This window comes from Equus quagga, chromosome 2, assembly GCF_021613505.1.
Source record: "Equus quagga isolate Etosha38 chromosome 2, UCLA_HA_Equagga_1.0, whole genome shotgun sequence".
NCBI lineage: Eukaryota > Metazoa > Chordata > Mammalia > Perissodactyla > Equidae > Equus > Equus quagga.
In genome coordinates, this window is record NC_060268.1 from 46,044,873 (window position 1) to 46,058,870 (window position 13,998).

Consider the following 13,998-nt stretch of genomic DNA (forward strand, 5'->3'; position numbering starts at 1 on the left):
TGCTCGAAGTTAAAAACCTTAATTTCTGTGAATAACAACCCACTATGCCTTTTTCATCTGCAACTTATGTGAAGTCTTCATGATGCCATTTATACCTGCATATGATAAAACTCCTAAAGTTTCCCAGTTTCATAAGTTTACCGTACACTGTGACACAGCGTATTTCCCCTTCACGGTGCTGTGCGTCATAATCACCTGGAGAACTTTCTATATATCCAGTGCAGGGCCCCACCCTCCAAGCTTTGGATTCGGTTGTCCTGCGGTGAGGCCCAGTCATCAGTGTTTTTTTAAAAGCTGTTTAGCCAGGGTTAAGAACCACTCTCTAGACCTTTGAGAGAACTGGGATGCACCCCAGTTCTCGGATCTTGTGAACATTTGTGTTCACCTAGTGACTCCACCAGAAAGGTATTTCTTATTTTTTTAATTGAGATGTAATTGACATATAGCATTACATTAATTTCAAGTGTACCATATAATGATTCGAGGTTTGTATATGTTGCAAAATGATCACCACAGTAAGTGTAGTGAACATCCATCACCTCACATAGTTACACATTTTTGTCTCTTGTGATGAGAACTTTTAAGATCTACTATCTGAGCAACTTTCAAATATACAATACAGTATTATTCACTATTGTTACAATGCTGTACATTACATCCCCAGGAGATATTTATTTTGTAACTGGAAGTTTGTACCTTTTGACCAACTTTACCCATTTCACTCACCCCTCACCCTTGGCCTCTGGCAACCACCAATCTGTTCTCTGTATCTATGAGTTCATTTTTTTAATCTATATTCCACATATAAGTGAGATCATCTGGTATTTGTCTTTCTCTGTCTAACTTATTTCACTTAGCATAATGCCCTCAAACTCGATCCATGTTGTCACAAATGGCAAGATTTCCTTCTTTTTGTGGCTGAATGATATTCTATTGTATATATATATACGAATCTTCTTTATCCATTCGTCCATCAATAGACACTTAGGTTGTTTCCATGTCTTGGCTATTGTGAATAGTGCTGCTACGGACATGGGGGTGCAGATATCTTTTCAAGTTAGTGTTTTCATTTCCTTTGGATAAATACCCAGAAGTGGAATTGTTGGATCATATAGTAGTTCCATTTTTAATTTTTGAGGAACCTCCATATGCTTTTCCATAGTGGCTGTACCAATTTACATTCCCACTAACAGTGCACAGGGGTTTTCTTTTCTGCACATCCTCACCGACACTTATTATTTCTTGTGTTTTGGATAATAGTCATTCTAACACGTGTGAGATGATATCTCACTGTGGTTTTGATTTGCATTTCCCTGATGATTAGGGATGTTGAGTACCTTTTCATGTGCCTGTTGGCCATCTGTATATCTTCTTTGGGAAAATGTCTGTTCAGATCCTTTGCCCATTTTTTAATTGGATTGTTTGTTTTTTCAGTCTTGAGTTAGAGGAGTTCTTTATATATTTTGTATATTAACCGCTCTTCAGATATATAATTGGTATTTCTAATTTTTAAGCCAAATCACATAGCAGTCTCTTTTCCCTCTCATTCATTTTATTGCCTGGGGTCTCCAGACAATTTCTTTGCCTTTTTCGTGCTTGAGCAGTCAGCCTTCCAGATGACCACCAGTATGCAAAATTCCAGGAAGAAGCAGCGAATACTGAGCCTCCACTGGCTTGAGCAGTCACTGCTGTCAGTATGCCTCTAGCAGCCCATCCCGCCTGGCCATGAAACAGCCACACCGGGGCTCCCAAGCAACCTGTGTCCCCAGGGACTGACCAGCAGAGGACAGAGGGCTGTAATCCGTGTGCATAAGACGTCTGGCTCTCGAGCTCAAATTGCATCACCATCACATACTAGCTAAGTGACCCTGAGCAAGTCACTTTATGTTCCTTCGACCTCAATTTCACCATCTGTAAAACAGAGATAAAAGAGAAAATATAGAGCCCAGTGCCTGGCCCAAACTCAGTGTTTTAAGGGAAAAGGAGTGTTGAAAGGTTTAAATTAAATACTTATGAAAAAACCCTTAGAGGATATAGCCTAATGCCTATCATGTAAGAGCCCTGAATAATTGTTAGCTGTAATAATTATTGTCATGCCATTCCTTATATTCTGGCCTGATCATAAGGCGTTCCTGAGTCCAAAGAACCTCTCTGATAATGACAGCCAAGCTACACTTTACAGGTCTCTGCTCTGTGCTCCACACCTGAGCTGTCTAATACAGTAGCCACTAGCTACACATGACGATTTAAATTGAAATTATGTCAATAAAGTTTGTAATTCAGCTCTCAATGTGGCTCTAGCCACATTGCAAGTACTCAGTAGCCACATATATTTAGTGATTACCATGTTGAGCAGTACACATATAGAACATTTCCACCATCACAGAAAATTCTACTGGGCAGCTCCACTACAGACCAAGAATCTATTTCCTACCCCACTCTGGACCTGCTGTGGAGAGGGTCAGTCTTCTCTAGTTAGCTTCAGTCCAACCTGTAGTAGCTCAAACCTTAGAGACCCAGGCTAAATGCAGTTCAGAACAAGAGAGGGCAGAAAGCTGAGTTGAGGCATGGTGCAAGCTATCTGCGTTGTTACTGTTGATCCTCAGAAAGATGAATTGAAAGGAAGTTTTTGTTTTAAACCAAACCTGAGGACCTTAGAAGCTGGTGCTGTATATAACGAGATCTTTGCTTCTCATCCAAGATTGCCATGTTTTATTGTCAGTTTTTCTACTTTAAACAAAACCATATTTTTCAAAAAACTAAAAAAAAGAAAAAGGAAGATGTCCCTTCAACTGATGCGGAAAGCAGCATTGGCTACCACCCCCAGATTTTCTACATTCTTGCAAATAGACGAGATCTACATTTGTCGACCGTGAATGCTACTTGGTTTTTAATGGTTGTCTGCTACTATCAAAGCGTATGATTGGTTAATTTGTGATATAGACCTGAATACAAATTTGAAATGGACACAGCAATAATGGCTAGTAATTACATCTAAATACTGTCATATTTGCATTTTCTGTCAATAGAGAAAATAATATACTTATTGCTCTTACTGAATTACATGAATTTAAATTCTTACGCCATTGAATTATAGTATATATGAAATATGATGGAGTTTTAATAACTTTATAGCCATGGACATGAAATAATTATACTACTGATCCTTAAGTACATTGGAGAATGTGTCCCTGGAAATGGGAGACATCTAACAGTGGCATATTAAGGTTATACAAGATTTTTAAAACCCAACTTGTGATTTGTCCACCAAAAATATGTGTGAGAATGGTCATAGCTTTAGTTTTAATAGTCCAAAACTGGAAACAATCCAAATGCTCCTTAACAGGAGAAGAGATAAATAAATTGTAGTATATCCATGCAAGGAAAATTGCATAGGAACAAAAAATAAACCACTGAAACAAATACCAGTATGGATGGATGAATATCACAGACGTTATGTTGAGCAAAAGAAGCAGATACAGAGGCATCTATTTATTTCATTTATTTGAAGTTTAAGACATTGATGGTGATAAAAGTCACAATAATGGTTAATTTGACAGAAAGGGGTAAGAAGCGACATTTTAAGGTAATGAAAATGTTTCATATCGTCATGTGGGTTGTAGCTACATGGGTGTATGCATATGTAAAAACTCATCAAGCTGTACACTTAGGATATGTGTACTTTGTATCCTTTATGTGTGCAATACCACAATAAAAAAGAAAAAATTGTGAAAGAATGTGTGTTCAAAATGATATGTTTTAATTTTTCTAGAAAATCATAAATTATGAACTGATTAAATATGATGTGGAGAAAGATGAACCTGTCCGAGATGCAAATGGATATTGCATCAAAGTTCCCAAAGGTACAGTGGATTTGTGTTCAGTGAACCTGTGCCTTGCTTTACCTTCACCAAGTGATTATTAAGAACTAATATGTCATTGCTAAAATGAACAGTATGGCAAAATTTATCAGAGTGGGAAGAAAAGGGGTTTATGTTTGTACTCTCAGAAACAGTTACAGAAATTCCCAAAGGTACTAATTTACCACTACATGTAACATAATTATAGTTTGAAACCTAGCTTCACAACTTCTTGATTATGAGATAAGCATTTTGTAGGAAGAGATATGTAATTATGATTGTAAAAACTATAGTTAGTTTTAGGGAGTCTTTACCTTTCAGCTTAAACTACTGTGCATTTGTCTAATTAAGTGTGTACATCATTATTCACTAAAAGATTAGCCTTAAAAAATCACAAATGTGTGGCCATATAGAATAATGTACTGTGTGTGGCACATACCTGTGTGTCTATGATGTGTGTGGATGGACGGGTACATGTGCATGGAAAACAACACTTCCTGCAGTCAGCTTGTGGCCAGTAGGTTGTATGGCATTCATTTTAAGAAAAGGTTAATAATAAAATGTGCCTACTGCTAGCACATAAGTTAACAATTCCCATCCGTCTGTCTTAGGTGAAGTTGGACTCCTGATTGGCAGAATTACACAACTGGCACCATTTAGCGGCTATGCTGGAGGAAAGGCTCAGACAGAGAAGAAAAAACTGAGAGATGTCTTTAAGAAAGGAGACGTCTATTTCAACACTGGAGATCTCTTAATGATTGACCAAGAAAATTTCATCCACTTCCACGACAGAGTTGGAGATACATTCCGGTTAGTTTCTCTGAATTATTGAGCCAAAAACAAACACAAGCACAAGCACTGGGTTGAACAAAACCAGATGAAAATAGGACAGAAAACCTGCATCTGATTTTTGGAACCTAAATAGCTTCATCTGTCCAATTCCTCTCGTTTCTCCTCAGTTGGTACTGGTCATTCTTGGGACAGCCAGGGAGTTTTCACACTGTTTCCAATCATGGGGCTTTTCTTCAGATAAAATCAAATGCATATTAACGTGGTGCTGATATTGTTGAAGAGGAGGTGAAGGGTTCCAAGCCCCCAGCTGCTCCCCTCCCTCCCACTCTCCATCCTCAACCAAGTGGTTTCCCACAAAACCCCCAGGTCGGCACAATGAAGTTTGAAAGTCATTGTAATGGACCATGAAATTAATTCCCAACAGGAATATGATCCTCCAGCCTCAGGACGCTTTGGTTTAATCAGCTTCCTTCCTGTGTTAACTCACTGAGCCCAGACCCTGTGTCTGCTTGTTCACCCCCAAGCTCCTAGCACGGTGCCTGATGCACATAATTACTTTTTGCATGAATGAATGAGGAACGGATGGAAGTTATCTGGCTGTAGTAGAAAGAGCATGGATATGAATGAGGAGAACTGAGCTCCCAGGCTCCCCTCTATCCCTGACCAGCAGCGTTATCAAAGCAGGTGATCTTTCTCAACCTCAGTTCCTTTACCCATGAAATGAGGATCCCCACGATCCTCAGGATTCCTTCCATCTCTAGTATCCCAAGACCCAGGATCCATACTGTTATTTTATGCCAGCTTCATGTTACTAAAAAGATACTTCTGGGAGATATAAAGAGTTTTTAAATGTAAGACAAATTTTACCTCTTTATTAAGTGGGGAACTAGCACCTGGTTGGTATTAACATTATAGTCTCCCTGCAAATAAAGTATATTTTCTTTCTTATTAAAAGCTTTCTCAGGGACCAGCCCAGTGGCATAATGGTTAAGTTCACACATTCTGCTTCAGCGACCCAGGGTTTGCCAGTTCGAATCCCGGGTGTGGACATGGCACCACTTGTCAAGCCATGCTGTGGCAGGCGTCCCACATATAAAGTAGAGGAAGATGGGCACAGATGTTAGCTCAGGGCCAGTCTTCCTCAGCAAAAAGAGGAGGATTGGCAGCAGATGTTAGCTCAGGGCTAATCTTCCTAAAAAAAAAAAAAGCTTTCTCATTGCCATGAGACCCTGAAATACAAGCATGAAATTCTATTAAACAGAAGCTCACTTAGTGAATTAAATAGCAGCCAAAGTTAGTGAATGAGAAAAGTGAGGGACCTAAATCCAGCAGAAAGTCATTGAGATCTATTTTTGATTTCTAGTGCCTTTCTTAGGCCAAGCCTGTGTTTTAAAAGAACATTCATTCTGTGTATCTTGTTTCACATGGCGAAACTGAAATTCCACGTTTTACTGTTTAGGTCTACGCCTTTTGTCTTTTATTCCTCAAGCAGGATGCCTCTCCTATAACTAAGTTGGAGAGTGTGGGGCCCCAGGGAAGAAAGACAAATGCAGTGACACCGCAGAGTTCTGGAGAAACACCTGCTCTCTGTCGTTGCAACCTGGGCCAGAGACCATCAGTGACCTCTGCTAACCTTGCATTTTCTTCTAGGTGGAAAGGGGAAAACGTGGCCACCACTGAAGTCGCTGACATAATAGGACTGGTTGATTTTGTCCAAGAAGCGAATGTTTATGGAGTACCTGTGCCAGGTATACACAAGATAATATAAACCTGTGCCTAAACCCATTCAGTAACTGAACGTGATTTTAACCCCAGGGCAAAGTTTGTCATCCCTTTCTCCTGCTGGCTGTAGGATCAAATGACTCATTCAGCCACCTGGGAGTAAGGGCCTACGTCTGTTTCTCTTCCATTATAAATCAGCCAAGTCAGTGTATCTGAACCGGGCCTTCCTCTGTGGGTCAGCTCCCCAGCTGCTCTTGGATTCTCAGGGAAGCCAGATCTCTCCGAGATGCAGGGTCCCATGCTGCATTTGGCACACCTCGAGAAAAGATGCATCATGCTGGAGAGCTGGGAAATGGTATCTTGGTCTCTAAGTGGAGAGATGCAAATAAGAGCAAGTGCAGTTGCTAGGAGAAAAAATTGAGAAGGAGCTGATTTTGTCCAGACTCCTCTTTTAAACAGGTTCCTGACCCCAGCCCACCCCACTGAGTTTCCAAATCATCACGCGGAGTGGTATCACCAAGCCCTTCATCTGCAGATCTCCGCTGCCGGCAGAGCGGGGAGTGACACGGTCTGACTTTGGGTCCTGGCTCCAACACCTGCTGGCTATTTGACTTCAGGCAAATCACTAAAATTAGGATCATTTCAGCCCTGCAGTTAAGCTTGTCAAGAAAATTAATTCATTTTATTTTTCTATTTTTTATTTATTTAAAGATTGGCACCTGAGCTAACATCTCTTGCCAATCTTCTTTTTTTTGTTTTTGTTTTTCTTTTTCTTCTTCTTCTTCTCCCCAAAGTCCCCCAGGACATAGTTGTATAATCTAGTTGTGGGTGCCTCTGGTTGTGCTGTGTGGGACACCGCTTCAGCATGGCCTGATGAGCAGTGCCATGTCCACCCCCAGGATCTGAACTGGCGAAACCCTGGGCCGCCGAAGCGGAGCAAGTTAACACTAGGCCACAGGCCCAGCCTCTAATTCATTTTAACTATGTAAATACTAAACATGTATTTATCAAATATATACATGAAGGTTGTCATGAAAAGAAATCATTTTAATTCTAGATGTTAGAGCCCCAGCATGGCTTGACAAGTGGTGTGTAGGTCCGCACCCAGGATTCAGACTGGGGAACCCCAGGCCGCCAAAGCAGAACGTGCAAACTTACCCACTGCACCACCGGGCTGGCCCTTCATGTCTTTTCTTTTAATTCCCAAGTGAGGCTAATGACCAGTAAAGTTTGGGAGCCACTGCTAATAGAACAAGGAAGAGGAGGTGAGAAGTTTTCAAATGTTTGGAACAAGGACCAGGTGTGTTCATGTTGCTCCAGCAAACAGAACAAAAGCCATGGATTGAAATGACCAGGAGCAAGTTTTAGCCTGAGAATTTGACTGTAACCAGAGGGACCAACAATAGAATGGGCTGTCTTCTAAAGTAGGGAACACCCTACCAACTGGGGCCTGTAAAGAGGCTGGATGTCCACCTAGGATCCTACGAGAATTCTTGCAGCAGTGAAAGATTAGAGATGAACTCTAAAGTATCTCCCAGCTTTCAGATTCTGTGATTCTCAATGCCACACCTGCTGCTGGCTGATCTCCCACATGCAGAGACCAGCCCCATTCCAGCCTAGAAATGCGGCAGGTCTATCTAGGCTAAGGCGTCAGTCCAGAAGGGTGATTCTCAGTATCAGAGGGCTGAGCAAGGCCTCCACAGATCTCAGCTTTGGACCAGGAGGGTACTTCTAGGTTTGGGCCTCAAATGGGGTTGACTTTTTCTAGGTGTCATACCAGAACTGCCCAATAACTCTCTAGAACTTTCTATTCTCAATAGAACTTTCTGCAATGATGAAAATATTCTATATTTGCAGTGTCCAATATAGCAGCCAATATCCTCCACATGGCTACTGAGCACTTGAAATGTGGCTAGTGCAAGTAAGCAATTGTTTTTTTCGTTTTACTTAATTATAGTTAATTTTAATAGCCACGTGTGACCAGTGGCTCCCATATTGGACAGTGCAGCTCTAGAGAACCCCTGGCCAGTACTGCTGTAGACTGGAACCTTCCCCCTGGAACTGAACTAGCTCCAAACCAACTTCTGGGGATACGGGCAGAGAGCTGAGACCCAACAGGCCCATTTGTCTCCCAGATGGGCATTGCCTCTGCTAGAGCAAGAAGCAAGAAGCCAGTCGACACTGAAGATTTCTGTTGCGTCAGCCTCTGCCTTAGTTCTAAAAGGAGCTTTTTGGAGATAGATTGAGACAGGTGCCTTTGAGAGAGCTTCCAGGGACCCCTAGATAAAAAGGGTCCGATGCCCTGCCTTCTTTCCTCAGATAAGAGACAAATCATATAAGGGTGTGTTTCCTTTCTTTTCATTTTTCCTCTTGTTTTTTGCCTTCTTTAGAGCCATAGATAAACACACAATCACCATGGGAGAGATTTCGAAAGCTGGGGCCCAGGTGACAAAGGGTGGCTCCTTCCTCCTCTCTGATTACAGCTAAGTAGTTCAGGGAAGTGGACCTGGACTCCCACTGGGTCTGCTCGATCAGGTGGAAGATATATTAATGCCTATTTACCACAGTCCTCACAAGAAAACAATGGTAATTGTTCTAAACACCTCTCCACTTACGGCCCTGCCTGATGGGGAAGAAAGAGCCATTAGGACGCGTTTTCTCTGTAGGGAACACAGCCTCTTGGGACTAGAGGGCATCGACGGGAGGGCACAAAACAGCTCACCCTTGCACCTTGCCTTCGGCCTCCTGTCCCGCAGCTTGTCTGAAATGCAGAGAGGCAAAGCTATTAGGAACCTTGATTAAATAAGTAAGTCTCAAAGGTGGTGTTTGTGCCTGGAAGTGCAACAGACTTGGCATTGCAACCTAAAGAACAACCTGAGCTCTGTTATTCCTGACGGTGGAGCAAGGACTTTTCACTGGAATCCAAAACAAAAAGTTCGTCAGCCACTGGTTCAACCTGTTTCTCACTTGGGTGTTTTCATCTAGGCTGTTAAGAAGGATGACGGTTACAAGCACAGGCTCTAGAGCCAGTCTGTCTCAATTCAATTTCTGACACTGCCTCGTATTTGCTGCATGAACTTGAGCAAGTCTCTTAATGTCTTCAAGCCTCAGTTTCTTCATCTGCAAAATGGAGATGACATTTGTACCTCTTCATAAGGTTGTTATAAGAGTTAAATGAGATAGTCCATAAAACACACTTAGGAGAGGGCCTGGCATATAATAAAGATTCAGTCACTATAGAGCTATTATTATTATTATTATTATATTCACTTTAGAATAACTTCAACATATATTGGAAAAAAAATTCCAACTATCCTAAAGAAACCCTGCTATAATGTTGTCTCTGTCCATTCTTCTTTGAACTAGCAGAGCATCATGAATAAAATAAATAGCTATAACACATCTAATTTTTTCTCACTTTATTTCTAGGTTACGAAGGTCGAATTGGCATGGCCTCGATCAAACTAAAGGAAGACCGTGAATTTGATGGAAAGAAATTCTTTAAGCATGTTGTCGATTACCTGCCCAGTTATGCAAGGCCCAGGTTTCTAAGAATACAGGTGAGACCTCTGGTTATCAGGTTCAATTATCTTCTCTCGGAGACACCTGTCTCTTAAGGAACACCTCCCTTTCTACCATGGTGACCACATTGGCCAAATTTTCATTACCCTTTCCAGGAAGCTCAATAAGGAAGCAGACATATCGGAAAATATAGCTAGCAGGAACCAAATCATAACCCCTTTCTCTCTAAAATGACAGGCCAGTTCATTTGGCAGTCGTATTAGTGAATAACTCACAAAGTCTGTGTTTGAGGAGGTATGACAGGTAAGCTAGAAATGCTCCACCCTCTTATTTGTTGTTTCGGCTTTTAAAGAATGGAAAAATCCACTGAAGTCCTACACCTTTCCATGGTGTGAAATTTAATTGGGCATCATTAGCCAGTTGGAACCACCAAAGGCTTAACTATCGCTGCCAGAGGGATTTTTTTTTCCTTACGTTAACCCCTTACTTAGTTTAGCACTCTCACTTTTGGACTTGGAGCTCTGTGAGCTCTTTGAGTCTTCTGGAGCTGAAGACTTGAGGATAGAATGTTAGGGTACCAGATATAGCTAGCTTATAGAGTTATTTCTATTGATTTTCATAAAGCACCTACGTTTGCTTTACAAGGAGGTGGCTGAGAGATGTAAAAATTGAAATTTCTGCGGATCATCCCCTATTAATTGAATAAAAAACAAATCTAATGGACAAATCTAAAAAAAACAAGTCTAACAGACAAACTGGCTGAAAAAACAGAGTTGTCTGGTGTAGATGACCCCTAGCCCACCCCACCATTAATCAGGATAGTCCAGTAACACCTGAAACTCACCAAGCAAGACTCCTCTGTGCCACATTCCACTGTCGGCAGCTCCCCTCTCCCCACAGGTGATCTTAAAGTTTTAAGGGAATGGAAAATACCTCCACAAAGGACCGCCTGAAAACAGGATGCATCAGTATTATACAAAACTCACTTTCACAGCTCTCAAATGAGCCAGATGCCAACGGGTTGCCAGTCCCCCTGCTCCACCCTTTCCCCTTGCCCTGCACCCTACTCTGTTTGCAAAACACTACAGCAATGTGGATCGTTCGATGTTTTTCAGGACACCATTGAGGTCACGGGAACTTTTAAACACCGCAAAATGACCCTCGTGGAGGAGGGCTTTAACCCTGCCGTCATCAAAGATGCCTTGTATTTCTTGGAAGACAAAGCAGAAATGTATGTGCCTTTGACTGAGGACATTTACAATGCCATATATGGTAACACTCTGAAACTCTGACTATTCCCAGGAGGATAACTCATACTATTTCCAGAAAGAAACTGACTGGCCCTAGTACAGCCACTTAATGTAATCTAACTTTAATTTGATTGAAGATTATGAGGTGCTATTTTTTTGATGTGTACTGATAAGGAGAGACTTATTTTAGTTACGGCTGAACCTTTGCAAGTGAAAAGATTTAGAGAACTGTTTTCCGATTGCACCTACTGTTTGTGTTTGCAAACTAAGCTTGTTAGAAGGAGGGCAATATTTTTTTTTAAATCGTAATAAAATAGATGAACACCGATGTATGAGATGGCACTCTCTCTTTCTTGACTATATTCTAAATGCAATCCCTGAGCCTGACTGCCTCATTGCTAACTTTCCACAGGTGCCCCACCCAGAATGATAATGGCATTCTAGGTAAAAAATGGCAAGGAGTTGGGAGGTGAGGGGGTTGGGTCACCATGAGCAACCCAATGGAAGTCCAGCTCCAGTGTAAGGCCAGCTCTCCCCACCTAATAGCATCCTGGCCACTATCTACAAGCATCATTATCCAACGAGTGATAATGCCACCCATGGTCTTTGAAGGAACCTAAGTCTATAGCAACAGAGTTCTGTGCATAAAAGGTGTTCAGTAAGTATGTTTGAGCTACATCAAGGGCTGCAAACTCAAGTGTCTTCAGGATTCACATTGGTAATGTGGATGAGAGAAGCAGGTCACAAATGAATGTGGCAAACCTGGGGACAGCCACTACTCCGCTTCAGTCAGCTGATTATTGTCACAAGGCTGTACAGCTCAGGTACTTCCAGGATCTTCTGATAATTTAGAAAACAGAAATCTAGTATGTGACTCTCCCAGTTTTTTAAATGTAAAATCTCAAAATTTGTGTACCGGAGAAGTCCCAGATCTCCAGTTAGCACCCATAGTCCCGCATGCTCTTCAGACCTGAGCTGGTTACACTCCACCGCCAGTCTCCTGCCAGAGAGCCTGGTCAAGGACGCCAGGCCCTCCTGTGACACAGGAAGGTTTGTGAACTTTGAGGAGCTCTTCCAGACTGGCTCTTTCTCCTCACACTCAGCTACCTCCTTTTCTGAGTAGAACTGCTTAACCCCTGCATGTGCACACACAGCGTTCCAGGAGCAGGTCTTTGGTGGCGGCACTCAGGACAACATGTTCCTAACTAGAGCTTGTCCAGGGCCCCAGGAGCATCATGGTCACAAAGTCCACATCCAGAAAGTGTGACCCAAGTTCACCCCGGCCTCCCTAAAAGAGGTGGAGTTTCTTTTCCTAGAGGACATCCTCAGATGACCGGGAGCTGGCAAGGAGCCCCAATTCTCCCCCAGCTTAGACCCAAGACCCCAGGCACACATATGCAGGGATCCTCAATAATATATGACAAGAGAGGTCACCACCCCCCCACCCAACACAATACTAGAAACAGTTTTTAAACTCTCTCCACTCTTTTAGGTGCCTCCTAAGGAGTCATGACCAGAATCCCTGCCCCCGCTCGTGATGCCCAACAATAAACATTTCCTGAGCACTTATCGTGCATGAATGACTTAAGGAGGGCGTCAGGAAAACTCTGGATGTCACTGCATCTTTGGGAATTTTGCCAGTAATTTAAAATGATTATTGCTTGGGAATTTTCACAAAATTCTGAGTATTTCTGCCTTTGCTTTATTGATCTCCCAGGGAGAATTTCAACCTGAGCGATGGGGGATAGCACAACCTTAGTTTTTAAGAATATCACATTGTGCAGTGGTGTTACTGGAATCTTGTGAAAGTGAACCCGGTTGTCAGCAGAGGTTCTCTTAAAGCAGTGACATCGTTCTATGTCATAGGGCCTTTTTTTCTTTTTTTTGAGGAAGATTAGCCCTGAGCTAACATTTGCTGCCAAACCTCTTCTTTTCTTTTCTTTTTTTTTTTTTTTTTGAGGAAGACTGGCCCTGAGCTAACATCCGTGCCCATCTTCCTCTACCTTATATGTGGGACGCCTACCACAGCATGGCTTGCCAAGCACTGCCGTGTCCGCACCCGGGATCTGAATCAGCGAACCCCAGGCCACCGAAGCAGAACGTGCGAACTTAACTGCAGTGCCACTGGGCCGGCCCCCACAGGGCCATTTTTCAGATGAGAGGTCAGGACTGACACCCTTAGCCAGAACATTAGTTTTCCAGTAGCCAAAACCTGCTGAGCCCTGATCACCTTTGAGCCACATTTTAGACTTTCCAGTTAGAAACTCTCCGTCCCAGCCTGAGGGCCTCCTCAGCCTCCCCCGTCCCCAGCCCTCTGTGACTGAGATACCACAGCTCCACTGTGAGGGATAGAGGTTCCAGCACAGAATCCCAATACCTGGGTTTGCATATGTGTAAACAGCATAACCCATTACCTGTGACAGACAATCAACTTTTTAAAGACTCTTCTCTTTTTTTTTTTTTTTTAAAGATTTTATTTTTCCCTTTTTCTCCCCAAAGCCCCGCCGGTACATAGTTGTATATTCTTTGTTGTGGGTCCTTCTAGTTGTGGTATGTGGGACGCTGCCTCAGTGTGGTCTGATGAGCAGTGCCACGTCCGCGCCCAGGATTCGAACCAACGAAACACTGGGCCGCCTGCCGCGGAGCACGCGAACTTAACCACTCGGCCACGGGGCCAGCCCCAAGACTCTTCTCTTTTTAAAGGGTGAGAAATTGTGCCCATAGAAATACCTGTACAAGTCATCTTCATTTGAAAGTACAAATGAATATTTTTTTAAAACATATGCTATCTCCATGTAAATCATTCAATAGTTCTCTGATTTCAAGTGTATTGTTTGGAAACATGGAATCAG

At 42.4% G+C, this 13,998-nt stretch overlaps 1 protein-coding gene and 1 long non-coding RNA gene across 2 annotated transcripts in view; one reads left to right on the top strand and one right to left on the bottom strand.

Annotated features, from left to right (window-relative positions):
* The window catches only part of SLC27A2 (solute carrier family 27 member 2), a 46,410-nt gene extending 34,936 nt beyond the window's left edge, over nt 1-11,474 (top strand). Inside the window, exons 6-10 of the mRNA XM_046651765.1 lie at nt 3,773-3,863; nt 4,472-4,670; nt 6,303-6,400; nt 9,804-9,934; nt 11,012-11,474. Of these exons, the coding sequence (XP_046507721.1) occupies nt 3,773-3,863; nt 4,472-4,670; nt 6,303-6,400; nt 9,804-9,934; nt 11,012-11,188 (696 nt within the window). The 3' untranslated portion in view covers nt 11,189-11,474. The remainder of the gene's footprint in view (nt 1-3,772; nt 3,864-4,471; nt 4,671-6,302; nt 6,401-9,803; nt 9,935-11,011) is intronic.
* Nucleotides 1,395-10,914, bottom strand: LOC124234418 (uncharacterized). Its single transcript, XR_006887302.1, has 3 exons — nt 10,741-10,914; nt 9,097-9,135; nt 1,395-1,911 (listed from the first exon to the last, which is right to left on the bottom strand). It is a non-coding gene; the product is annotated as an uncharacterized LOC124234418 (long non-coding RNA).
* Nucleotides 11,475-13,998: the final 2,524 nt, after the last annotated feature.